General features: G+C 58.4%; 2 protein-coding genes across 2 annotated transcripts; both read right to left on the bottom strand.

Moving 5' to 3' along the window:
- Positions 1–581: 581 nt before the first annotated feature.
- On the bottom strand, positions 582–20,948 carry IQCN (IQ motif containing N). The gene is given in 4 exon segments (XM_064597745.1): positions 582–12,713; positions 12,715–12,803; positions 13,936–14,068; positions 19,699–20,948. Coding segments are annotated over 3 exon segments (12,099 nt in total). The 5' UTR covers positions 13,949–14,068; positions 19,699–20,948; the 3' UTR covers positions 582–716.
- Positions 20,949–21,105: 157 nt separating this feature from the next.
- Positions 21,106–23,013, bottom strand: JUND (JunD proto-oncogene, AP-1 transcription factor subunit). Its single transcript, XM_045862709.3, has one exon. It carries the CDS (start codon positions 22,854–22,856, stop codon positions 21,813–21,815), a length of 1,044 nt encoding a protein of 347 aa, XP_045718665.1. The 5' UTR covers positions 22,857–23,013; the 3' UTR covers positions 21,106–21,812.
- Positions 23,014–27,905: the final 4,892 nt, after the last annotated feature.

Below are 27,905 nucleotides of genomic sequence, written 5' to 3'. Positions count from 1 at the left end.
ACACTCCTGCCGCCCCCCCATTCCCTTTCCCCTCCACTCTGTGGCCCTCTCCACAGCTGCCCCAAACCCACGTCGCCACCCTCCTCTGCCCCTCCTCTGCCCAGGCTACCCCCTCTGGGGTGGCCCCCTCCCTCTCTGCCCTGTTCCTGCCCGTACAGGCTGGGTTTATCTGTGTCTGGCTCGCTCTCACCTAGACCAGGGGTGAGAGAGAAAGGCAGGATACACTTCCCAAATCAGTAAGTGGCTGGAACCCCCTAGCATGTCCTGAACGAAGCACCCATGCATGCACCCGTAGGATTTTCTAGGGCCAAAGAACTCATGGTGGCGATTTTAGGCCAGATCCCCAGACGCTGACTTCTGGAATGTGCTGGGGACAGCTTCCATCTGGAACTGACTGGACCCCACCCCATTAGCCGTGGATAGATACAGCAACAGAGGTGGGACCACACGGTTGGTTCGCCCTGACCTCCGGAAAAGACTTAGGGTCCCCATCCCAGCCACAGACCCCATGTACCAAGTGCATCGTTGGAGGCTCCCATCCAGGATGTTCCAGATCCTCCCAATTCCCCCCCACTCCCCGAACCAGGCCCAAGACACCCCCATGAGCACAGGCGGACCAAGACTCAGGCTGTGGAGGGCTTTATTCGTTAGACCCAGAGAGCCACACTGCCCCTCCCCTGATGCACCCCCCCCACCACCACCAGTCAGCCAACGTCCTAGACGCCTGGCCACTGCATGTGCTGCGAGTTGTCCCACCCTGCTGGTCCCAAGAGCGCATCCGTAGTGAGGGAGGCCCGGGTGTGGTGGCTGCGCCGGGTGGCATGGAGCATCCTGGCAGCCATCTGCTGTTGCCTCAGCCAGCGGCGCACCGTGAAGCCCCTCCAGGCCGACTGGATGGCCGTGGCTGCCTTATGCTGGCGATGGGACTGCTGGGGGCTCCGGGAGGCCATCAGGGTGCCGCAGGCCCACGGCACGCCAGCCTGGACCCTGGAGCCCCGGCCCATGCCGTGCACCACCCGAGTGGGCAGGGTGTGGCCACACATGTGGCACGTGCGGGGGCTGGACCCCACGAGCATCACCACGCTGGGTGGGCTCCCCGGCCTGGGGCTCAGGGACTGGCAGAGGGGGCAGAGGTGCGGCTGGCAGGACTGGAAGCAGTGGTGGTCTGACGCGGACTTGGTCCTGCTGTCCGTCTTGGTCCACGCGCCTGGGAGCAATGCTGCCTGGGTTTGGTTCCGGCGGGTGCAGAAGCCTCGCCATGTGGCCTGGATGGTGGTGGCAGCTTGAGAGAGCCGGACCAAGTTCCGCCGCACACGGTAGCCGCGCCAGGCGGCCTGGATGATGACGGCCCACTGGTGCCACACCTTAATGGTTCGGCGCACCAGGTAGCCGCGGGCACACGCCTGGATGGTGACCACGGCACGGATGATTATCTTCTCCACAGCCTGCATCGACGTCACCAGCTCCCCCGACTGTCTGGGATCCTCCGCTGCCTCTCTACCCGCAGTGTCCCAGGGCACAGGAGCCCTGGCCTGATCCCAGGCGCCACCGGGGGCTCCGGCGCTGCTCACGGGCCCGACGGCTCCACCGGGGACGGCCGAGTTCCATGCTTGGCCACCAGCTATGCCGGCGTCCACAGGGCCCTGGAGTACAGTGGGAGTCAGGGACGCCCTGTGACTGCCTGCAGGAGCCACGGCGCTATGGAAATCCCGGGACCCCTGCATCGACTCCGGGGTAAAAAGGGGCCTCCGGGAACCATCAGGTGAAGACTCATAGCCCAAAGACACCCTCCGAAACCCCAGGGGCAGCTTAGGGACGGTCGTGTTGTGTGCCACCTCGGTGGTGTGGATGATGGGTATCACGGCTGGTGGCGCACTCTTGGAGTGTTCGGGACTCTCCTGTGAGGACCCGGAGGCGTGCTCCTGCACTTCAGGCAAGGGCACAACCCTGGCTACATTACCGTCTAGCATGTCTGAGACAAGACAACCATGCATGAACCTGTAGGATTTTCTAGAGCCAAGAAATTTGTGGTTGCTCCGAGTCAGGTCCCCAGACTCTGGCTTCTTGTGTGCCCTGGGGACCGCTTCTACCTGGAACCCACCAGATGCTATCCCCCCAGCCGTGGGCGGGTACAACATATGTGAGGTCTTGTGGGTGGTCCCTGGCCTCTGGGAAGTGCTTGGGGTCCCCACCCCAGCTAAAGACCCTGGGTACACACTGGATGCCATAGTACTGCTATGGACCAGCTTGGGTGACCCTGAGACCATGGGAGAAGCTCCCATCTTGTGGGCATGGCCCTGGGGCACCCTGTGAGTCACCGAGGGGCTCTGGGGCACCACGTGAGCCACTGATGCCTGTCGAGTCAAGGGGGCCCCAGTAACCTTGACAGGCTCCATGTGCACACTGGGAACCCTGCTAGCAGTCACAAAGTGGGAGCTGGGGGCCTCCCAACTGGTTGCTGACCTCTGCTGCAGAGTTGGAGTGGTGCCACCAGCCACGCAGTGCTTGGCAAAATTCAGGGACTGGGGCGGGACAGGAGTCATGCCACTGGCCAGAGACTTGGTCTGGCTAGGAATCATTTCCAACAACGGCCTTTGACCATCGGGAAGGAGTTCGTGGCTGTGGTCAGTTGACAGGGGATTATGGGACATCCACGGGGTTGCGTCAAGGACCATGGACTCCGCACTGGATGCGGACACCTGGGACACAGCCTTGCTCAGGTCCTCTGGTTTCATCCTGGCCTGGCCATCTGTGGCCTCAAATGGCATCATCTCAAGAGCGTGGCTCAGCTGGGAGGCTCTTTGTAGGACCGTGGGCACTTGGAGTACTCTCCTGGTTGTGCCGCTAGATTCCAAGGCCTGGGGTTGCAGGTGAGCCAGGCCAGTGGCATGGGATGCCTGGAAGGGGGCTGTAGACCCTTCCCCAGGCAGGGCTCCATGGTAAGGACGGGGAGAGATCCCGATCAGCATGGACCCCTGGGGGAGGCTCTGGGCCACATTCCCCACTGTGGATGGCAGGCCAGCTGCGTTATCCGTGGACCCTAGAATCAGGCCCTGATTCAGTCCCCCAGGATCTATGGCTGGAACCACACTAGAGGCCACAGACCCAGGAGACACACCTGGGCCCATCCCACTTGACACTGAACCTGGGATCAGGCTTGGGGAAGTGAAACTCACTGAGGGTCTTATGAAGCTTTGTCTCTTCCCACCAGCCCCAGATGTCGCCATCAGACTGGGGGGTACCCCACTAGCCACAGGACCTGGAGGAAAGTTCTGGGCCACAGCACTGGCCATGGGATCTGGAGGAAGACCCTGGCCCATGCCGCTGATCACGGATCCTGGGGGAAGGCTATGGCTGATACCACAGATCACAGACCCTTCAGGAAGGGTTTGAGCCACACCACCAACCACGTAACCGGGCGGAAGGTGGGGAGGCACAGCACTGATCACGGACCCTGGAGACAGGCTCTGCCCCACGCCCCTGATCACAGACCCTGGGGGAAGGCGGGGGGCCACACCACTGGCCACGGTACCTCGGGCCAGGGCTGTGGTCATCCTACTGGCTACAGAACCTGGCACCAGGCCACTAGCTGTGTCCATCACGGGCTCCTGGCTGAAAGCATTTGCTTGCTCATAACCGGGTGCCGTGATTGTGGACACCGAAGGATGCTGGTGGTTCAAAGATACTGGGAGATCAACATTGACCTGAGGCATGCTGGCGCCTGCGTTGGCCTGAGAAAACCTGAATGGACTCGTACCCAGTCTGTTGGGCACTGAAGCCCGAGAAAAACCAGGGCCCTCTGAGGCTTGCTTGTGAATCAAAGGGGCACCTGCCACAGGGGCTGGGGATGCAATGGGAGTCACGCCACTGGCCATCTGAAACTGGTTTGGGCCCAGACCAGTTGTCACACTTCTCTGGCACACACTCCCTGTCATACCCGGAGATACAGGCCCTGGAGACATACTTAGGAACATACCAGCGGCCAGGGTCCCCCGAGACGTATTTGGGAACATACCAGCAGCCACAGCGCCCCGGAACAGAGCCCCAGCACATACGCTGGTTCCCTGGTCTAGACAAGAGTCCTCTCCACTAACACCGGATGCCTGGTAAAGATTTGGGGCTGAGAGAGTGACCTCAGAATGTTCAGTGATGCTTGGGCGTCCCCCACCAACACCGAGCGGCTGATGAAACGCCAGGGACACCTCGCTGAACTCAGGGACCTGGGCGTTTGAGGTCACCCCACCAACCATTACAGAATCTTGACAGGGGGCCATCCCAGCGGCCACAGGTGACTGGCTCAGATCTTGGCCCGGGCTGCTCATGGCAGAGGAATATGATGTGCTCCAGGGGACTTCAGTCACAAATGATGGGTGATGCAGACTAGGGGCCACGGCATTCGCTCTTGGTGGTAGATTTGAACCCACTGTAGGGACCCAGCCCGACTGGCCAGCTGGACAACTGGTACCACCGATCACAGATGGCTGGAAGAGGCTGAGGGGCCCCCTGTTGGCCACAAATGAGTGGGCCAGGCTGGGGGCCACCCCACCGGTCACAGGTGGCCGGGCTAGGTTAGAGACCACCACACAGGCCACTGATGGCTGGACCAGGCTGGGGGCCACCACACAGGCCACTGATGGCTGGACCACGCTGGGGGCCACCACACAGGCCACTGATGGCTGGGCTATGACGGGAGCCACCCCATCAGTCATACATGGCTTAGCTAAGCTGGGAGCTATCGCACTGGTCACAGATGGCTTAGCTAAGCTGGGGGTTACTCCACTCCTCATAGACAGCTTAGTTATAGATGGCTTAGCTAGGCTGGGGGCCTCCCCACTGGTCACAGATGGCCGGGCTAGGCTGGGGGCCACCCCAACGGTCACAGATGGCTGGGTTAGGCTGGGGGCCTCCCCACTGGTCATAGATGGCCGGGCTAGGCTGGGGGCCACCCCAACGGTCACAGATGCCTGAGATAGGCTGGGGGCCTCCCCACTGGTCATAGATGGCCGGGCTAGGCTGGGGGCCACCCCAACGGTCACAGATGGCCGGGCTAGGCTGGGGGCCACCCCACCGGTCACAGATGACCGGGCTAGGCTGGGGGCCACCCCACCGGTCACAGATGGCCGGGCTAGGCTGGGGGCCACCCCACCGGTCACAGATGGCCGGGCTAGGCTGGGGGCCACCCCACCGGTCACAGATGGCCGGGCTAGGCTGGGGGCCACCCCACCGGTCACAGATGGCCGGGCTAGGCTGGGGGCCACCCCACCGGTCACAGATGGCCGGGCTAGGCTGGGGACTACCCCAGCGGTCACAGATGGCTGGGCTAGGCTGGGGGCCACGCCACTGGCCACAGATTGCTGGGCTAGGCTGGGGGCCACACCACTGGTCATAGATGCCTGGGCTAGGCTGGGGGCTACCCCACTGGTCACAGATGGCCGGGCTAGGCTGGGGGCCATGCCACTGGCCACAGAAGGCCGGGCTAGGCTGGGGGCCACCCCACTGGTCACAGATGGCCGGGCTAGGCTGGGGGCCATGCCACTGGCCACAGAAGGCCGGGCTAGGTTGGGGGCCACCCCACTGGTCATAGATGCCTGAGCTAGGCTGGGGGCCACCCCACCGGTCACAGATGCCTGAGATAGGCTGGGGGCCACCCCACTGATCACAGATGGCTGGGCTCGGCTGGGGGCCATGTCACCAGTCACAGATGCCTGAGATAGGCTGGGGGTCATCCCACCAATCATAGATGGCTGGGCTAGGCTGGGGGCTACCCCACTGGTCATAGATGCCTGGGATAGGCTGGGGGCCACCCCACCGGTCACAGATGGCCGGGCTAGGCTGGGGGCCACCGCACTGGTCATTGATGCCTGGGCTAGGCTGGGGACCACCCCACTAGTCATAGATGGTGGAGCTAGGCTGGGGGCCACCCCACTGGTCTTAGATACCTGGCCTAGGCTGGGGGCCACCCCACCAGTCACAGATGGCTGGGCTAGGCTGGGGGCTACCCCACTGGTCACAGATGGCTGGGCTAGACTCAGGGCCACTCCACTGGTCATAGATGCCTGGGATAGGCTGGGGGCCACCCCACTGGTCATAGATGTCTGGGCTAGGCTGGGAACCACCCCACTGGTCATAGTTGCCTGGGCTAGGCTGGGGGCCACCGCACCGGTCATTGATGCCTGGGCTAGGCTGGGGGCCACCCCACTAGTCATAGATGGTGGAGCTAGGCTGGGGGCCACCCCACTGGTCATAGATACCTGGCCTAGGCTGGGGGCCACCCCACCAGTCACAGATGGCTGGGCTAGGCTGGGGGCTACCCCACTGGTCACAGATGGCTGGGCTAGACTCAGGGCCACTCCACTGGTCATAGATGCCTGGGATAGGCTGGGGGCCACCCCACCGGTCACAGGTGGCTGGGCTAGGCTGGGGGCCACCCCACTGGTCATAGATGTCTGGGCTAGGCTGGGGACCACCCCACTGGTCATAGTTGCCTGGGCTAGGCTGGGGGCCACCGCACCAGTCATTGATGCCTGGGCTAGGCTGGGGGCCACCCCACTAGTCATAGATGGTGGAGCTAGGCTGGGGGCCACCCCACTGGTCATAGATACCTGGCCTAGGCTGGGGGCCACCCCACCAGTCACAGATGGCTGGGCTAGGCTGGGGGCCACCCCACTGGTCATAGATACCTGGGCTAGGCTGGGGACCACCCCACTGGTCATAGTTGCCTGGGCTAGGCTGGGGGCTACCCCACCGGTCACAGATGCCTGAGATAGGCTGGGGGCCACCCCACTGATCACAGATGGCTGGGCTCGGCTGGGGGCCACGTCACCAGTAACAGATGCCTGAGATAGGCTGGGGGTCACCCCACCGATCATAGATGGCTGGGCTAGGCTGGGGGTCACCCCACTGGTCACAGATGGCTGGGCTAGGCTGGGGGCTACCCCACTGGTCATAGATGCCTGGGATAGGCTGGGGGCCACCCCACCGGTCACAGATGGCCGGGCTAGGCTGGGGGCCACCGCACTGGCCATTGATGCCTGGGCTAGGCTGGGGGCCACCCCACTAGTCATAGATGGTGGAGCTAGGCTGGGGGCCACCCCACTGGTCATAGATACCTGGCCTAGGCTGGGGGCCACCCCACCAGTCACAGATGGCTGGGCTAGGCTGGGGGCTACCCCACTGGTCACAGATGGCTGGGCTAGACTCAGGGCCACCCCACTGGTCATAGTTGCCTGGGCTAGGCTGGGGGCCACCTCTCCAGTCACAAATGGCTGGACTATGTTTGTGGCTCCCCGACCAGTCGTCGATGGCTGGGCCAGGCTGGGGGTCATCCCACTAGCCCAAGATTTCTGGTCTAGGCTCAGGTTCACCTTACTAGGCCTAGGTGGCTCAGTTAGGCTGGGGATGACCTTAGTAGCCATCGATAATTCAGATGTGCTACAGGTGACCTTACTGACCATAAATGGCTGGCCTGGGTTTGGGGCCATCTTACTGACCACCGGTGACTGGGATAGGCTTGAGGTCAGCCTAGTGGCCGCGGATGGCTGCTGATATGTGGTAGGGACCACATTATCCAAAGACAGACTTCTGGTCAGTCCTGTCCTGTAGGATTTCTGGGACAATCTTTCCCTCAGGTCCATGGAGCTTTGGCCTGAGGTCATATCCCTCTCATCCTGATCATCTGAGCTCCAGTGGACACTCAAGGTCATGCGGCCGGACACTGAGCTGTGGTGCAGAATGGGGATCAGCTCTGAGCCTGCAGAGGGCTGTTCGTAGAGGTTTGGAGTCATATGTCCCCAGCCCGCTTTCTTGGTTTCTTCCCTGTCTCTAGGCCTCTGGGGCCTCCCCACAGCCTCTCCAGAGAGGAGGGTATCTAGATGGATATCCCCATCCAAGCAGGCCTCCCAGGACTCCTGCTCCACCAGTTCGACAGCAGTTAGACTGGCCACAGACATGGTGGAGAGGCTGAGTGAGCCGCAACTAGGCAGTGAGCTCTGGGAGTTACTCACATTTGGACCATAGTCTATGGAGCCTTGGGAGAGGCTTCCAGCCATGTCATTGTCTGGACCCTGGGGCAAACTGGCCGCCAGTTCATTGAGTATATGGCCAGTCACTCGCTCTGGTGGGCAGCGCGCACTGGAAATGGTGCCCTGGTTTTGATTCCTCTCCTGCCTGGGGACGGCTGTACGGGAAAGGGTGCGTGCAAACCTCCTGCCTGGGGAGGCTGGGAACACACTGGGATCTGCCTGAGTCTTGAGTGCCCAGCGAGGACCAGGAGCCATGGAGCCAGGCAAGAGACCTAGGGTTATGTCACCAGCCTTGGGGTTCTGGGGTTGGGTTAGGGACATTTTGCTCACAGTGGCAGCCCTCAGTGGACCTGGGGTCGCCTTATTGATCCTCTCCCTAGTGTTCACGGAGGCCTGTTTGTGATTTGGGGACTGAGTTTTCTGCATGGTCTCCTCACGGACCACGGGTGGCTGTCGTGGAACTTTGGTGGCTGAGGGTCGGTACCTGCTGGAGGGCACCTTGTTGACCCCGGAGGGCTGACAGCAACAAACAGATGCCCCATAGGCAGCAGTACTCTGGTGGGAGTGCAGAGCCCTCCCAGCACCCGCAGTGCGGGGGAGCATACCCGAGGCCACCCGGCCCTCCCCCGACGACGCCCACAGACGTGGGGCCACCCTGCTGACCGCATGTGGCTTATGGGAGCTCGGGGCTCTGCCACCAGCCACCACCGATTGCTGGCTGGTGCTTGGGCCCACACCATTGGCAATGAGCGGCTGCCACAGGCTGGGGGGCAGCTGCAGGTGGGGTGGCTTGGGCAAACTGGGGTCCGTGTCACTCTCCACGGGGTTGAGATCTGATGCCAATTCACTGGCCCCTGGGGGCAGGCACACGTTTTCCTCACTGACCTCAGGGCTCAGATATAGGTCTGAGGAGGAGCCCCTGCTGGACTCCATCTCCCATGATAGACTGGGGTCCAGGGCAGCGATCAGGGGATACTGATGAATGGCAGTGATCACTCTACTAGCCAGGGAAGCACCCATAGAGACCACCGGAAAGCAGGGTGACCCCCCGAGCATGGCCCCATCCCCCATCTCTTCCAAGAACCTGGCAGGCCAGCCTGTGGAGAAGCCCTCCCAGGCCCCGTCCTGGGGAACCCTAACCTTGCTGGGCTGTGGTCTCACGGGGCCTAGGGCGGGCCCCCATGCAGTCGATGGGATCCCCCTGTGGTCCACCTCCACCGGGGCTGGGATCACAGTCATCCTGTTTCCTGCTGTTTTCGAGGAGGCCTTGGGGAGGACAACGCCAGTCCTCAGGGCCGCCTGAGACAAAGACTGGCTCAGGACAGCGCCCAGCTCCCCCTGACACAGGGCCTGGCTCAGAGCGGCCCACTCCTCCTCTGTCAGGGCCTTGCTGAGCACGTCCGCCAGTTTACCCTGCTTGGCCTTGGTAAGTTCTGCCCGCAACTCGCCGGGGGACAGGGTGCGGGACAGCGCAAGGCCCAGCTCGCCCCAGGATAGCATTTTCATCAGCGCTGTGCCCAGCATGCCCTGGGGCAGGGCCTTGGCCATTGTGGAGCCCAGGACTCTCTTGGACAGGGCCTGGTTCAGGGCTGCCTTCACTTGGCCCTGGGAGAGGGCTTTTACCAGTAGGGCACGGAGGTCCTCCTGGGAGCCCAGTTCGGCAGCCAGCTCAGTGCCCAGGGAGGCGAGCTGGGAGGCAGTCAGCTCTTCCGGGCAGGGTGTGGCCGGGCTGGGCATCGGTGACTGGGCCCGGGTAGCCCCACTGTCACCCCAGGATTCAATGTTACATGTGGGGTGTCCGGCAGAGGCCAGCAGAGGCACCAGCATGCTCCGGGTCTCGGAGGCCCCCTGGCGTGGGCCCGGGGTGCCTTTGCCCTGCACATAACTGTGGGGTTGGATCTGAGTCAGTCTGTCCTCTGGCTTGGCTCGGGGTGGAGTGCCAAGGGCACCAACGTGCTGGCAGGGCTGGGTGGAGGCCTTGAACCCGGCCAGGAGTGGCTGCGACTGGGTCTTGCCGCTGAGCTCAGCAGCTTGGTGGGCCGTGTGGAGGCACTTGGCGGTTTCTGGGACCAGCTGGGCCTGGGACTGCACCTTGGTCAGCCCGATGGACTGATGTGCTTGAGACTGGACCTTTATCACCCCTGTGGCCAGATGCGCTTGGGACTGTGCCTTGGTCAGACACGTGCCCAGATGTGCGAAGGACGGGGCCTTGGTCAGCTTGGCAGGTGGATGTGCCTGGGACAGGGCCTTGGACAGACACGTGCCCAGATGGGTCTGAGCCTGAGTTGTGGTCAGCCTGGCGTGCGGATGTGCCTGGGGCAGGGTCTTAGACAGACATGTGCCCAGATGGGCCTGGGGCAGAACCGCAGTCAGTTCGGCAAGCAGCTGTCCCTGGGACGAGGCTGTGGTCGAACAGGTGGCCAGCCGTTCTTGGGGCAGGGCCTTGGCCAGACATGTATCCAGATGTGTCTGGGGCATGGCCTTGGCCGGACATGTGGCCAGCTGGGCCCGGGGCAGGACCACGGCTGTTTCTCCGGGCGCATACACCTGGGACTGAACCTTCACATCTGCCCTCAGATGTGTCTGTAATGAGGACTTGTTCCTGTCCTCAGCCATTTTCACCCAGGGTGAAGCCCGGGGCGTTTCAATGGCCACACTGGTACTAGACACTGTTTCTGTTTTCACCTCCTTCTGGGAGAAGACCTTCATTTTTTCAGCTTCCAAAGGAGGCTTGGCTGGAGCCTTGGGGGCCCCAGCTCCCAGATGCGGTGAGTTAAAGTATTTGATCTTTCCCTCAGCCAAGTATGAGTGAGAAGAGACCCTGACCATCCCTGCTGTCTGCTTTGTGTTCACCACAGCCTTGGCCTTCGGTCCGTTCAGACTCGTGTGGGATGAGGCGTTGGGAATTCCAGCTGCCACAGCTACCGGAGGTGAAGACTTCAGATTTCCACCTGCTGAAGGTGGCAGGCATAGGGTCCTGAGAATGGCGGCCATTGAGCGAAATTGGGCTGGGGTTTTGGTGACCATGGCTGCCAGACGCGTCTGGGGAGGGGTCTTGGTCACTGAGGCCCCGGGGAGCGTCTGAGATGGAGTCTTGGCCATGGCAGCTGCTGGACACGTCTGCAGCGGGGTCTTGGTCATCGGGGCTACCGGGCGCATCTGGGTTGGAGTCTTGGTCATGGCGGGCACTGGGCACGTTTGGGGTGGAGCCTTGGTCATTGTGGCCACAGGCCGTGTCTGAGTTTGGGGCTTAATCATCGAGGCCAAAAGGCATATCTGCGGCGAGATCTTGGCCATGATGGCTGCCGGTCGTGTCTGGGGAGAAGTGTTGGTCATTGAGGCTGTTGGTCGCATCTGGGTTGGGGTCTTGGACATCGGGGCTGCTGGGCATGGCTGCGGTGGGGTCTTATTCACCAGGGCCGCCAGGCATGACTGAAGTGGGGTCTTGCTCATGGCGGCTGGCTGGGATGCCTGGGGTGAAGTCTTGGTCATTGCAGCCACCGGGCATGTCTGGGGTGGGCTCCTGGCCACTGGGCCTACCTGGTACGTCTGGGGTGGGGCCTTGGTTATTGTTACCGTGGGCGCTGAGCATGGCTGGGGTGGGGTCTTGTTCATCATGGCTGCCAGGCATGACTGGAGTGGAGTCTTGGTAATCGCGACCGCAGGGTACGTCTGGGGTGGGGTCTTGGTCATGGCAGCCGCTGGGTACATCTGGGTTAGGGTCCTGGTCATCCTGGCCACTGGGTATACCTGGGGTGGGGTCTTGGCTAGTGTTACTGTGGGCACGAGGCATGGCTGGGGTGGGGTCTTGGGCATTGCGGCCACTGGATACATCTGGGGTGGGCCTGTCTGGAGTGGGGCTTTTAGGACCTCTGTTTCCACGTGGGTCTGGGCCTGGGTCTTGAGTGATCCGTGAACTGCCTGGGCATACCTTCCACATGGGAGTGGCCCTGGGGCTCCTGCCTTGCTGGCTCTGGTAATTACTTGCTTGGTCTTCACCGTGTCCCCTTCAACGTGGACAAGGCAGGGATTTCTGACAGTTCTTGTCAGCAGGCATGGGTGGCACTTTGCATCTAGACTTGCCGGACATGGAAGTCTCATGGCAACGGTCTGGTGTGGCAGGAAGGTGATGCCAGGGTCCCCAGTGGTGCAAGGTGGAGCAAGCTGGGCCTGCAGGAAGGCCAGCTGGTGGGTGCAGGCAGCCAGGGTGTTGGAGGAGGGGAACTGGGTCTCTTTGCTCACCATGACAGGCGGGGCCACAGGGGGTTTGCTCTCTTTTGGATGCTGGAACCGCACCTGCTGGGGGGCATGGTAAGGGATGTCGCCCTCCTCCATGCTCACTTTTTTTTCCACCAACTTGCCAGACCGGAGGAGACGCCTGGTGTTGAAGCGTCGCCAGGCCTCCTGGATGGCCTTTGCTGCCATCATCTGGGAGATCAGCTTTTGCCGGAGCCGGTAGCCCCTCCAGTTGGCTTGGATGAGGGTGGCTGCACGGGAGAGCATCATGTCCATCTCATCCACCAGGACGTTCTTGAAGGCCTGGCTCTCGACCACAGCCCGCAGGCGTGGGATGTGACGAGGCACCATCTTGTCCTTGTCATACTGCTGCAGAAGGGTCTCCCTGGACGCCAGTGGCTTGTGCTGAGGCTGTGGACTCAGTGTCCCTGCTTTGTCTTGGAGACTGGAGACAGACTGGGGCTGGTAGAGGCTCTGCCCATCGGGTGACAACTGTAACTGTGTTGCTTCCTGCATTGTCTTGGTTCCTGGGCGGGTCAGCGCTGCCTGTGGAGGGTGACAGGGAGGTAGACAGAGTGGGATCATACAGACAAGAGGTCTCCTGGCTGGAGCGAGCCCTCCGGGACCTACAGCTTCTCGTTCCTGACACCTTGCAATCTTCCTCCTCTCCTTTGCAGGCCCTCCCTCTCCCAGCCACCTGCCCCGATGGCCTCTGCTACCTACGTCTCCCTCATGATCCTGTGGTCACTTCAACACTGGCAATAATGCACATTCTCAGCTGCATGCCAACCATCTTCTTGCTCCAATTTCCTTTATATCTGGAGCACACTCTGAATCGCACTGATCACACTGTTTTGGAAATTTCCTATTTGTCTCTGTGTGTGTGCGTATGTGTGTTGTTATTATTTGCCTCTCTCTATTTACTGTGAATTCCTAGAGGGCAGGAACCAGCTCTGCGTCATTTCTGTGTCCCCATCTCAGTCATAGGGCCTGGTTCCGGGCTGTTCGGTGGGTGGCTAGCTTCATAAATGAGTGGCTGAGTGGATTGGAAGTTGGGTAGATAGATGGATGAGTGACTAGATACTGAATGGTTAAATCTGGATAAGTGAATGGTGGATGGGTTGGAAAGATGGATAACGGGTTGTGTGGAAGAATAAGTAGGTAAATGAAGTTGATGAATGAATTGATGAACAGATCAATAAATAAGGAAATGGATACATGGGTGGATGGACGGATGGATGGATGAGTGGGTACATGAATGAATGAGTGGATGGATGCATAGGAGGGAGGGGTAAAGGAGGGAGGAATGGATGGATGGACAGACGAGCGAGTAGAGGAGGGATGAGATCTGAGTAGATAAAGGAGTGCGTGAATGGAGAGAGCCGAAGGAATTGGTGAAGAGATCAATGAATAAGAGGTAGACTGATGAACGGCTAGATGGATCAGTGGCATAGATGATGGATGACTGATAGATGATGGGTAGATCACTGGCAGATGGGTGGGTAGAAGAATGAGGGGGTGACTGTGGTTTCCAGAAGCACCTTGGTTCAGTGGGAACGGGGATACTGCCAAGCAGCCCTGATATGTCACCTGGAGCATAACACGCTTGTTGGGCAGAAGCCCACCCCACCCTCTTTCTGGCTGAAACAGCCGATTCCCTTCCCAGACATCTTCATACCTTGGAGGGCCATAGAGTTGGAGGAGGAGCAGGAGGAGAAGGTGCAATCTCAGAGGCCAGCTTGCAAGAGGAAGCAGCCTTCATTCAGTCCTTCATCCCATGCAACATGCAGCAACACTGCCCTGGGCTGGCTCTGTCCTCAAGACAAATGTGAGAAGAGATGTTAAAAGAGAAACAAAAACAAAAACAAAGAACCCTAACATCTCAAAACAAAAACCAAAAACTTTTAAGTCCACAAAGATGAATGTACAAAGAAGTTTATACTAGTGTTCTTTTCTATGTAAAAGCAAAACAACTAGAAATAACCAAAAAGGTGATTGCTAAGGGGTCAGTTAAAAGTGCAAAAAGGAGGATGTTCAAAGATGTTCATCACTGTATTGTTTTTTGTTTTTTGTTTTTTGTTTTAAGATTTTATTTATTTATTTGACAGAGAGAGAGAGACAGCGAGAGAGGGAACACAAGCAGGGGGAGTGGGAGAGGGAGAAGCAGGCTCCCCGCTGAGCAGGGAGTCCGATGTGGGGCTCGATCCCAGGACCCCGGGATCATGACCCAAGCCGAAGGCAGACGCTTAACGACTGAGCCACCCAGGCGCCCCATCACTGTATTGTTTATGAAGAGTAAAAACTGAAAACAACTCGGGGCACCTGGGTGGCTCAGTCGGTTAAGTGTCTGCCTTCAGCTCAGGTCATGATCCCAGGGTCCTGGGATCAAGCCCTGCATCAGGCTCCTGCTCAGCAGGGAAGCCTGCTTCCCCCTCTCCCACTCCCCCTACTTGTGTTCCCTCTCTCGCTGTGTCTCTCTGTCAAATAAATAAATAAAATGTTAAAAAAAAAACACTGAAAACAACTCAAATGCTTATCCACAGGAGGTGGCTTAAATTAAACAGAATATTCATACAGTGGTAATGGTGTCCAGATCCACAAAAATGGTTAAAATTGAAAAGATGGACACATTATGACCAACTGGGGAAATTGTTAGTGTCTTGAAGGCAACTTGTCGATTCCACCCTGATATTTACATTCAAGAGGTACAAGTGTTCACATTCACCCAAACCAGAAACCATCCAAATGCCCATTGACGGAAGACTTAAATTCAACCATATCAGTAACTGACAGGATAATAGACTAAAAACTTTAAGACAAAGATGATCAAAATAGATTCATTTTCAAAGACCCATGTGTTGCCTCCTTTCACGGTAAGAATTCTAGCTTCACCTATGTGATGGCCTGAATGTCCTGCCCCTGCCCAGTCTTCACCCCAACCCTAAAATGGGCTGGGTTCATTCAGAACAAGCATCAGTGTGAACTGGATCATAACAACAAATGGGCCTGAGACTGGTTCTCCTGGAGGTGGGCAGAGTCATTGTCCCCATTTCACAGAGGAGGAACCTGAGGCCCAGAGAAGCCAACATACCATATTTCTTACTTCTTTAAGTTATTTCTGATTTACCTCCCTCACTGAACTATGAACTGCCCATGGGTAGAGATGTCCGTCTCTTTTGTTTGCTGTTGAATCCCCAATGCCTAGAACAGTACACACAATAGGTGCTCAATAGATGTTTATGCATGGATGGATGGATGGATGGATGGATAGATGGATGAGTGGATGGAGTGGATGGATGGATGGATGAGTGGATGGATAGATAGATGGATGAGTGGATGGATGGATGGATGAGTGGATGGATGGATAGATGAGCGGATGGATGGATGGATGGATGGATGGATGGATGAGTATCACCTAAGCTTCAGAACTTAGAGAGAACAGCTTCAGGATCTGAACTGGCCTATCCCAGAGTCTGCAGTTTCACCAACCACATGGTTCAGCCCTTTCAACAAACTCATCCAGAATGAGTGAACAAACAGACAACAGAGTTGAGAGGAAAGTGATTACAGGGGACAGGAAAAAGGAATAGGGGCCCCCAGACATGTAAGCCAAGTGGCTGGCTTGGCAATTTTGAGTAAACCCCTCTGAGTCTCAGTTTCCTTGTCACACAAGCTAACACCATTTTCCCAGCCTCCCAAGGAAACATGATCGATTCTCCAGGCTGGGACCCCAGACAGACAAACCCACCATCAGGTTTTTGGGGGGCCCCAAATGCCCCTGCTCTGAGGGGCTGAGAAGCTGACCCACTTCTTGAAGTGGCCTGGAGGGCCCAAGGAGCCTCTGAGGATGATGAGGGCCAGGGGAGAACAACCCAGTCTCCGTGTACCCCCCACCAAACCCTCCACCAGATCCACTCACCTGCTCCTGAAGCTGAACCCACCAGCCCGAATGGCCAGCTTTGGGGCCCTGGTCCCACAATGGCTTTGTGACTCACAGCCAAGTTCCAGCCAATCCCCATCAGCTCCTGGAGGAAGGGGGTTCTAGAAGGCCAACCCCATGTCGGGGGGAGGACCTAGCTCAGGGCTGAGGCTCATGGTGGTTGCTACATATTGCCTGCCTGTACTGAACAGAAAATTAGGGCTCTGAGCAGAGAAGGGGCCCCAAATTCTTCCCCTACATGTGTCTCAAGGCAGACTCAGTCTCACATACCTTGGGCATTTGTTGAACGCCTCCCTTTGTTCTTTTAAAGATTTTACTTTTAAGTAATCTCTACACCCAACGTGGGGCTCAAACTTAGACCCCCGAGATCCAGAGTCACGTGCTCTACCGACTGAGCCCGCCGGGTGCCTCTGAACACTTAACTTTGTTTTTTTGTTTTGTTTTGGTTTTTTTGGTTTTTTTGTTTTTTCTAAAGATTTTATTTATTTATTTGACAGAGAGAAACACAGTGAGAGAGGGAACACAAGCAGGGGGAGTGTGAGAGGGAGAAGCAGGCTTCCCACCGAGCAGGGAGCCCAATGTGGGGCTCGATCCCGGAACCCTGGGATCATGACCTGAGCCGAAGGCAGACGCTTAACGACTGAGCCACCCAGGCGCCCCTGAACACTTAACTTTGTAGTGAGACCTGATCTGGGCCTGGGGACACACACAACTCAAATAATTTGAGTGTGTGAAATGGATAGGAAGGAATCAAAGAGGGGGGTGGATGGGCTGAGTCCCGCAGGAGAAGGAGGAGGAGGAGGAGAGCTGGGGGAAGGGCTCCCAGGCAGAGGCCACAGCACAGGCAAAGGTCCCAAAGTGAGAAGAAGTTGGGCATGATTAGGAAATGCGGAGGCTGATGTGGTTGGAGGCAAGGAGAAGAGGGTCAGGAGGTGGAGTGCCGAATAGGTGGGACCTCAGAGAGGAGTGTGAGAGTTTGGGTTTGGGGTGCCTGGGTGGCTCAGTCGGTTAAGCATCTGCCTTCGGCTCGGGTCATGATCCCAGGGTCCTGGGATCGAGCCCCACGTCGGGTTCCCTGCTCAGCAGGAAGCCTGCTTCTCCCTCTCCCACTCCCCCTGCTTTTGTTCCCTCTCTCGCTGTCTCTGTCTTCAAATAAATAAAATCTTAAAAAAAAAAAAAGTTTGGGTTTTATCAAGAAGGCCCCGCAGGAGCCACGAGAGGGTCCAGAGCAAAGGAGGCACATCTCTTGTACCCTGATTCACATCCTAAAAGGCCAGGCGGGTATCTGTCTGGCTCTGAGGATGGGGGCTCCTTAGGTGGAGCTGGGCCCAAGGTTCCTTGGGATCCCCATATGGGACTGGGAACAGTGGGTATTGACTCTGAGCCATAGTCATGAAGGGGAAAGTGAGGCCACCGTCCCCATCCACCTCCTGGGGCTAGGCTGATGCCTGGTATGAGTCACTGCTGGCCAGGCTGGGGCTGACACACATCTTGGCCTCAGCTCAGCAGGGTCCTGCCAAAGCCACACAGCCTGGCCCGGCAGCCTCACTTCCCTGGGGAGCCACTGGGAGGCACGAAAGCAAGAGGCAAGCAGGGATACCCAGCCTTACTCGGCAGTTAGCCCCTCATCTTCTCCATGCTGTGGGTGTAGCTTTGGGCAGAACCAGAGACATGACAGTTGGACAGGACTTATGTCCTTGGTCTCAACAATGACCAGGACAGCTCTCATCCATGCCCTCCGTGAGCTCAACACAAATCCAGGGTGGTCAGGGCAATAATGGTGGAAGTACACAGCACTGTGGGAACCCAAGAAGGCCCTAGCCCAGCCTGGAGGTTGTTGGGGATCAGGAGGACAACCGCAGCTGAGTTTGAGCGAAGGTCAGCTGGGTAGCTGAGGGAAGAAGTGTTATCTGGCTTGTAGCCATGCAAAGGCCCTGAGGCCAAAAGGGAAGGAAGTAGAGTTTGGGTAGGGAGGTGCCTGGAGCGACATTGATCTTTCCAGGGCCAGATGCACTCAAGGACTTTTTTCCATAAAGGGTTCAAGTAGGGAGTCAGATCTGTGGTTTCCAAAAAGCCCCATGTCACGTGCTAGTGAACACATAGGGCCTCCACTTAGGCCCAAGGCTCCTGGGAGGCAGGCAAGAGTCCAGGGTTCTAGCCCCTGCTCTGTCATTTAGCAGGAGTGGGATACAATAAGATATATTTGGTCTTTGTCCCTGGTCCCCGGCACTCAGCTCCTAAAACTCTCAAAATCTCTGGGAGTGATAAGTGTCTTTAAAAAAAAAAAAAAAAAAGATTGATTTGAGAGGGAGTGCCTGCGAGAGTACAAGTGGGAGGGGCAGAGGGAGAGGGGAGAGAATCTAAAGCGAACACCGAGCTGAGCGCAGAGCCCAACATGGGGCTCGATCTCACTACCCTGAGATCACAACCTGAGCCGAAACCCAGTTGGACACCTAACCGAGCATGCCACCCAGGCACCCCGATAAGTATCTTATGCTAATAAGATGAGTGGTGGCTGGGGACCAGCAGATAGCTTCAGGATGGGGGCTGGTCCCCAGAAAGATGGAGAGAGTAGACAGTTGGAGGTTTCAGCTGCACCTCCCAGACCTCCTGGGAGAGGAGAGGCGCTGGAGATTGAACTAATCACCAAAGGCCAATGATTTAACCAATCACGCCGGTGGAATGAAACCAGTGGGGGTCCGAGAGCTTCTTAGTTGGTGAAAACATGGACAGACTGGGAGGGTGGCGCACTCAGACAGGGCATGGAAGTTCAACGTCCCTTCCACTGTGCATCTCCCCCACCTGGCTGTTCCTGAGTTGAAGCCTTTATAATAAACCAGTAATACAGGCGCCTGGGTGGCTCAGTCGGTTAAGCATCTGCCTTCGGCTCGGGTCATGATCCCGAGGTCCTGGGATCAAATCCCGCATGGCGCAATCTGCTCAGAGGGCAGTCTGCTTCTCCCTCTGCCTCTGCCCCTCCCCATCACTCGTGCTCTGTCTCCCTGTCTCAAATAAAATCTTCAAAGTAAATAAATAAACCAGTAATAGTAAATAAAGCACTTTCCTAGGCTCTGTGAGCTGTTTTAGCAAATTATGGAAACTGGGGTGGGGGGTGGGGAAACCCTTGGTTTAGGGCTTGCTGTTCAGAAGTCCAGGTGGCAACCTGAGACTTCCAAATGGCATTTAAGTGGGGATGGTGTTGTGGGACTAAGCCCCTCGCCTGTAGGGTCTATGCTCACTTCAGGTAGTGTCAGAACTGAACTGTAGGACACCTGGGTGGTGTCTAGAAAATTGAGCTGGTTGGTGTGGGGAAACCGCGCCCCCCCCCAACACAACTGCATCAGGATAATGAGTAAAAGAGTTCAGGGGTCAACATGCAGATCTCCCAACCTCCTGGGCCTCCCCTTCTCTATAGGTTGGGGGTGCACGGGGAGCCCTTGAGTGTCATTATTATTCATCCACCAAACAGATATGGGAGATGTTACCTGGACATGAACCTACCCATTTCATAGCATAGAAGGTAGACGGGGCAGGGGGAGAGGACTTGGTTGAGGTTACACAGTGGCCAACTGGCACCCAAGTTGAGACTCAGCCTCCTGAAGAGTGAAGCTCTGCTCCCAAAATGTGGTTCTTGGTCTCCTCTGTGTCAAGACACCCCCACCTCAGCTTCAGCCTCTCACTGCTGGGCGCCCTCCTGAACGTCTGCCTGAGGGCGGTGCAAGGTGAGATCACGTGGTTAAAAACCAAATCCCAAAGCAGCTCTTGAAGCCTTGAAAAGTAGGCAGTCAGGGTGATCAGAAGAGGAAACAGGTGGTGAGGCCCCACCCTGTCAATGGCAGAGGGATAGTGGGCACGTGCTGGTCCTTCTTTGCACCTCTGTTCCCCCATCTGTAAAACAGGAACGATTCACCCGCCTCCCCTAGCAGGGCTGGGTATACAGCTGGTGCTCAGCACATGTCCACCAGCTCGACTTGCCCTGTGTCCTTGACCACCAATGCCTAGGTCCCTCCAGGCCCCAAGTGAGGCAGAAAGCCCAAGGCCCAGGGTCTTTTGCCCACACAACAGCAAGGGTCAGGGTAGGCAGGGGATGAAGGCAGTGCGACCGTCAAGGCTCTGGAGGTTTGAAGCTTAAGGTATAAATGTCCCTGAAAACTCCTAAAAATTGCAGGCTGTGCAACCTCAGATCACTCAACCTCTCTGAACATGAGTTTCCTCAAAATGGGAGACTAGGATGTTGGGAAGGGAGAGGTCTTCAGGGAGTACTTGGAAAATCCTGACTCCAAGTCCGTGCCCTAAGAGGAAGGTCCCACGGAACGTAGCTACACCACCAGTCCTGGAGGCAGACTGCCCAAGTCAGATCCCACTTGGGCCACTTTCCTTCTGGTCCCGAGACTCAGCAACCCCCATCCACCAGACAATAATCAAAGCTTACACTGAGCACCAACTGTAAGCCAAGCACTGCTCTGTGAACAAACTGCTGATCCTCCAACTTTATGGGGCAAGCTTACAACTGTTCCGCCCATTTTGCAGACAGGGTAAGAGAGGCCCAGAGGTTCAAGTTTTTGCCTTTTCCTACCTGCCTGGGACTGGGCTGTCCTCTTTCCATCTTGTAGTCTCTCTTTCCTGAAGGGGACACCCGTGGGCTCGCTAGTTCCAAACGCTGGTTGGAGATCCCAATATCCCTCACCTAACCTGGACATCAGTCGGCCCCAAGCCCAGGAGCGCCTAGATGGCGCTCGTTGAGCGCCAGCTGTGCAAGGCCCCTCCCGCACGCCGGCTCTCCTCCTCCGAACAGAGGCGGAGGGAGGAGGGGGAAGGAGGCGAGGGAGGGGGGAGGGGAGCGTGCGAGCCAGGCCCTGCCCAGCCCATCAGGCCCCGGCGGGGGAAGAAGGAGGCAGAGAGCCGAGCTGGCGTTAACGAGACTTTACTGAAAACAGAAAACCGGGCAAACCAAGGATTACAAACAGGAATGTGGACTCGTAGCAAAACAAAACAACAGAACAAAAAGGGCGGGAGGAGGGATGTAGGAAGGACGGAAGGGGGGGGGGGGAAGCAAGAGCGAGGAAAGGGAAGGGAGTTTTTTTTTTTTTTCTTCTTCCCATTTCTTTAAAAAACCAACACAAGAAAAAACACACACACACAACCAACGTTTGTTCCCAAGTAGAAACATAAATAGGGCAGAATCGAACACTCTGTTTCTTCTCTCTTCCAAAAGCAAAAAAAAAAAAAAGTAAAAGGAAAGGCAGGGTTTGAGGCTGCGCCCCCTCGGAGCCCCCTACGGCGGCGGTGTGTACAAAGGGGCGGCCGGGGCGCGCGGGTTTGTGCAACACTGGGTGGCCGCGCTCGGGGAACAGAGGCAGCGCGAGGGCGGGGGGGTCATGCGCTTGCCCCCGGGAGCAGGGGGTCCAGCTTGTCGAGTCTGAGGCGCCCTCTCCGAGTCCTGGGCACCCTCGGGGGGTCCTCAGGGACCGCGCCCTCTCGGAATCCTGGCACCCTCGGGGTGAGGGGGGGTGTTCCCGGGGCCGCGCCCTCTCCGAGTCCGGGGGCGCCCACGCCCCCCCACACACGAGCCCGCCTCCCGGGGAGGGGGCCGCGCATGCGCCCCGCGCGCGGGCTCAGTACGCGGACACCTGGTGCTGGGGCAGCAGCTGGCAGCCGCTGTTGACGTGGCTGAGGACCTTCTGCTTGAGCTGCGCCACCTGCTCGCGCAGCAGGCTCGCTGTGGACGCCAGCTCCGTGTTCTGGCTCTTGAGCGTCTTCACTTTCTCCTCGAGGCGCGAGATGCGCTCCAGCTTGCGCTTGCGGCACTTAGAGGCAGCGATGCGGTTGCGCAGCCGCTTGCGCTCCGCCTTAATGCGCTCCTGCGTGTCCATGTCGATGGGCGACAACGGCGGGCTCTCGCCGAAGCTTGGCACGTCGGGCACCGTCTGCGGCTCATCCTTGAGCGCGGTCAGGCGGGGCGGTCCCAGCGCGCCTGGGGGCGGCGGTGGAGGGAAGGGCACAGGCTCGGCGGCGAAGGCGACCGTCGCAGCACCCCCCGAACCCCCAGTGCCGCCCGCGTAGCTGCTCAGGTTCGCGTAGACGGGCGCCTCGGGCGTGGCTGCCGCCGGGGCCAGTTCGCCAGGAGGCGCGGCGCCCGCAGCCGTGCTCGAGGGTCCCCCGGCGGCCGCGGCAGCAGAGGCCGCGCCCGTGCCCAGCTGGTTCTGCTTGTGCAAGTCCTCCAGGGCCTTGACGAAGCCCTCGGCAAACTCCTGCTCCTCGCTGGCCGCCACCTTGGGGTAGAGGAACTGAGTGCTCGTCGGCGTGGTGGTGACCAGCCCGTTGGACTGGATGATTAGGCGCTCGAGCTCGGGCGAGGCGAGCTTGAGCAGCCCCAGGTCGGGCGAGGCGAGCAGGCCGTCGGGGGGCGCCGCGCCTGGGGCGCCGTCGGTGCGCAGGGGGGCCGGGGGCGGCGCGGCCGCGGGCTTGAGCGCCGCCGCCACCTGCTCGCTCAGGCTCAGCGTCAGCGCGTCTTTCTTCATCATGCTGCCAGTCGCTGCCGTCGGGGGCGCCCCGGGGAACAGGCGACCCGGGGACGCGAAGCTACCACCGCCGCCACTGCTACTGACGCCGCCGCCCAGGCCGCTCAGCGCCTCATCGCCGTAGAAGGGTGTTTCCATCCTCCGCCTCCCCCGCCGCGCCGGCCCGGGGAGGGGAGGGGGGAGTGGCCGCGGCCGCCCGGGGGGCCTGCGCCCCCCCGTCCGCTCGGCCCTGCGCCCGCCCCGGCCGAGGCCGCTGCGCCCGGCCCTCCGCTGGCGGCGGCTTCTGCGCCGCGCACTTCGCGCGCGCTCTTATAGCCTCGGCCCAGCGCGATGAGCTCACTGCCCCCGCTCGCCATTGGGCGTGGGTGACGTCGCTCATTTGCATGGTGGGGCGGGGCCAAGCCGCTGACGCCCCCCCTGGCTGCCGTTGCCCCGGTGACGCGCGGTAAACCGCACAACAGCGCAAGGCCTTGTGGGTTGACGTCATGGGGGCGGGTCCCGCGCCCGGACCCGGTTACCCCGCCCCGGGAGCGCAGTGTACGACCAATGCCCCCAGCGCTGCCTCCCGCCAAGGCACGTCCCGGGTGGCGTGATGAGCATGGCCTCCAGCCGCCTGCCCGCCCCCAAGCCCCGCCCCGCATCCGCGCGTGGGGCCCCGGCTGGGCGGGGGCGGGGGCGGTGCCGGCCTCCGGGGACCCGCGGGGGATGGGGCCCGGATGGATAAATAACTCCCTGGCACCTCCCGCTCCACTACGCCTACAAGTGCCTTCGTTAGCGCACCTTTATCCTGGCTCTGTACGGGCTGGGGGCAGAAGGCCTTAGGGAGCTGTTCCCGGTGGCTCCCTGGGCGATTTGGCCAGATCTGCTTCTGTCTCACCTTTACCCCCAAATCTCCGGTCGTGTGTTTGCCCCAGAAAGACGAGGGACGGGAAAGAAGAGCTGCCAGAAGTTGCTGGAAGCGCTTTGATCCTGATACTTTTCACTGAGGAATCTAAAAGTTCGGAGTCCGACTAACTGGCTTTACAGACGGGAAACTGAGGCTCAGCAAGGTGTGACCAGGCCATAGACTTTTTATTCACCTGGTAGAACCCTGGCCTCCTGCTCCTGGGCAGCCGCCTGCATTTTTACTCTGCATCTGCCAGGGTCTGCTGTGGGTCCTGAGGTGAGGGTGGTTGACTGTAGTCCCCCCCAGTTTCCTCCTTAGCCGCCCTCCCCTTCCCAATTGTTAAGGCAGGAATCCCAGCTGGTAATTGTTAACTATTTAATACTGTTTTGTTATTGTCAATGCTCAATGGGCCTCCCTAAAGGCTGGCTGGAGATGGGATATGAGGGAGGAAGGAGGGAACAACCTATCCAGCACTTCCTAAGGACTCTTGGGACATCTGGGCCTGGCTGACAGCCCCTTCACACAACCCCTCCGTGGCTCCCGCCACACTCAGGATGGAGCCAATTTCTCAGCCAGATGGGGGAGGCCAAGCACCCTTCTTCCACTGACGCCCCTCTAACCTTTCACCTTCTCTGAGCCTTGGCCTCTCAGCCCATTGCTGCCTCAGGGTCTTTGCATATGCTTTGCCCTCTGTGTGATGCTCCCTTCCCCAGTGCAAACTTGTATCCTCGGAGAGGCTCCTCCCACTCACCTTATTTCCATTATAGCCTTGGAAGCACTCAGAATGACAGGGTGGACCCAAAGTTCCTGGAGGGCAGGGACCTCGTGTATCCTGAACATGCTGGGTCTCCAACATCCAGTACAGCACCTGGCTCAGTGTTAAAGGAGAACACTGCCTGGCCTGGTTGCTGTGGCAGTTTCTGGCCTTGGTTTGTCTGATTTGCCTGTGGGCATGAACATTCCCAGCCCCCAACCCCCAGTCTTCTGCCTCCCTGCCTCACCAGGCCCTGCCCCTAACTGGGCTCTGGAGCAAAAAGGCTAGGAAGGAAACTCACCATGAGCAAGAGGTGTGACCTGGTAGGCAATGACCCAGGGTGTGTCTATGTACACACAAATGTCTGTTTGTGCCTGTGTGTATTCATGTATGGATCCCTGTGCCCAGGTGTGTTCACGCATGAGGGTGGGGGTCTATGTGCCTGTGTGAGTCCATGCATATAGATCTGTCTGACTATATGTATCTCTGCGCCTGTATGTATATACATATATGTATACTGGTGGGTACGTATGTGTCCATTTGCGTACGTTTCTAGGCATGTAGGTTTCTGAGTCCTCCAGACATGCCCTCCCAGGTCCCAACCTGAGCAAAGGGACCCCTAATGGGAGGGGATGCAGCCCCCAGCCTGTTGCTAGCCTTGCTCTGAGACTCCTCTCTGGGCCTATGCAATGGGGCTAAATTGGAGGAAATGGGGCCATGCTTCTCCCCAGGGCAGGACGTGAGTGGGTGGCCTAGGGAGCCTCCACCCTGACCTTGGGCCTTAACCTTGACAAGTGGATGAATGGTCTGGTGAACTATGGGCAGAACCTGCCTGAGCTGAAAGACTGACCAGCAAACAGGCTTTGGGAAATGGAGGCACAAGGAGCCCAAGGCCTGTTACCTCTCTGAGTCTCCATTTCCTCCTCATGAAAACGGAGTGAATAATCTCACCCACCTCATGGAGTCTTGTGATTTTTGTTTTATTTATTTATTTATTTATTTATTTATTTATTTATTTAAGTAAACTCTACCCCATCATGGGGCTAGAACTCACGACCCTGAGATTCAAGAGTCGCATGCTCTACTGACTAAGCTGGCGAGGTGCCTTGAGTATTGTGATTTGTATTGGATTTGAAAAAATAGTAAGAACTCAATGTTTTCTATAAGTATTTTATCTTATTATTATTATTAGGCCACCCTTAACTGTGTATGGTTATTTGGTCTGGAGTTCCCTCAGCCTGGAGTGCCCTTCCTTATCCTCCAGGCAAGTTCCTACTCATGCTTCAAAACCCAATGTCTCCTCCTCCAGAAGCCTTCCCTAACCTGACGCCCAAGGAGTCCCCCCACCATCTGGCTGAGCCTGCCCACCATCTTTGTTGGGCTCTCTCGGCCCCAGATGGGGGAGGAGAGGGTCCTTGAGGCTGGATAGAGAGGACCTGTCTTGGCCCTTGCCAGCTCCACTTTTCAAGGCCTGGATCCTTCAGTCTCCACTGCTGTGCATTTGCTGTTCCCTCTGACCCAACGATTTTCCCTACCTTCTCCTTCATCCTAGCCAGGCAGCCCTCCAGGACACTCCAGTCCTGCTCTTCCATTTGGACCAACCCTATACTCACCTAGTCAGGCAGGTCAAGGGGAGCCCTGAATCCACCAACCAATCATACGCAGTGAACTAGGGACAACTCCCATTCTCTCATTCATTCATTCATTCCCTACACACTGTCTGAGCACCTACTTTGAGCCAAGTGATGGGGACACACGTGAATGACACAAACACCCTCACCTTTCCAGCGCACGGTCTGAAGAAGGAACCTGTCAAACACAACTTCAAGGAGAATGGTGCCCCCTCCATGGGTGGGGGGGTATGTTTTAGAGTTGGGTAATTGGGGTGGGGCACCCCAGGAGGTGATGCTGAATGAAGGAGGAGCTGGAGATAATTTGAAGCCAAACATCCCAGACAGTGGGAACAGCAAATGCAAAAGCCCTGGGGCAGACCCCAGCTGGCCACTTTGATGGAGAGAGCCGGTGGGGCTGGATTGGGTGAGCCAGGAAAAGCCAGAGGGAGAGAAGGAAAGCAGGCTTCCATGGGAGCCTGGGTGGTATCACATGTCCCCTGTAGTGGCAGTGGCCCTGGAAGATGAAATTGAGGGAGAAGTTGATAACAAGGCTCAGCCTAGACCCTGATTTTTCCGCCCTTACTGTCCCAGCAGGTCCACGAGTCTCAGGACATTATCTTACTTCCCACAGCAGCGTCCAGGGAGGGTGCGGGACCTGCCCCAGGGTCACACAGTCCAGGCCGAAAGAAAACTCAGCCCGGTCCCCAACCCTACCCTGGGTTCCGAAGGGAAGCTAAAACTAACCCCCCACCCCCACCCCTCTCCCAGCCCGGGTTCGAATCTCCGCCCCTCTAGGGCCTCTCTCTAGAGCGTTGAGATTACCCTTCTTGTTTAAAGCAACCAGTGGCGCGCCTGGGTGGCTCAGTCGTTAAGCATCTGCCTTTGGCTCAGGTACTGATCCCAGGGTCCTGGGATCGAGCCCCGCACCGAGCTCCTTGCTCGGCGAGAAGCCTGCTTCTCCCTCTCCCCCTGCTTGTGTTCCCTCTCTGGCTGTGTCTCTGTCAAACAAAATCTTTCAAAAATGATAAAACTATGCGGGGGATGCGGGTCTGAGTAGGGCTTATGGGGAACGTCCTCTGGGGGTGGGGCTTGCGGGGACCCGGGTGGCGGGATTCCGCCAGCGGGCCGGGGGAGGGGCGCCGGCCTGGGGCCGGGGGCGCGTCTGGCCTCCGCGCATTCCTAAGGATCAGGTTACCGGCCAGGGCGATGGCCCCTCCCCTCCCCTCCTGCCCCGCTTCCGCCCTCGCCGCGAGCGGGAACCAGTCACCGCCCCCGTCCTGTGCAGGTGCTTGGCCGGCCGCAGGGAGGAGACCCACACCCAGTCCTCCGGGCTGGCACTGGCGCGTTCCCGTCTCGCAAGACCATTTTACGGACGAGGAAACTGACGCGTGGTCAGCTTCCTTCAGCACCGATGGAACCAGACCGACAGAGCCCGCTTTCCGACCGGTGGCCCTGTTGGCTGCACCCGGAGGCTGCAGTGTCCCCAGCCTCCCGCAGGCCCAGAAGAGCCTCTCAGCGCCGTGTTCGTTGATTGATCGGCCAGAGTGAGCCCAGAAGGGCGCCCGCGCACAGGAGAAAACAACTTGTCACACCACCTTCCCCGCTCCGCAGGATGAGCAAGATTCCTGCGCTCATCCAGCGAACGTTTAATGTGCATTTGCTGTATACCCAGGCCCGCGTTAGGCCCTTTCCCAGGCAGACTTGGGGAAACCCGAAGGTTTGGGGGTCGGAGGGTGGTGAGTTCGACTTTGCTAAACCGACTTCAGAAGCTGATTTGCTTTGGTTTTGTTTTTGTTTCGGCCAACCTCCAGCAGCATCATTCAGCCATTCCACCACCCTCTATTGAGCACCTACTGTGTGCCCCGCCCTGTGTGTCGGGCCAGCGTTTTCCACCATCCCTCATCACCCACTGAGCTGATACTCCCAAACGAGAC

Source organism: Mirounga angustirostris, unplaced genomic scaffold, assembly GCF_029215605.1.
Source record: "Mirounga angustirostris isolate CCGP_5_RB_7025 unplaced genomic scaffold, mMirAng1.0.hap1 SCAF_1, whole genome shotgun sequence".
Classification (NCBI taxonomy): domain Eukaryota; kingdom Metazoa; phylum Chordata; class Mammalia; order Carnivora; family Phocidae; genus Mirounga; species Mirounga angustirostris.
The sequence above is the reverse complement of the archived record's forward strand: the minus strand, read 5'-3'. Positions and strand labels throughout refer to the sequence as shown.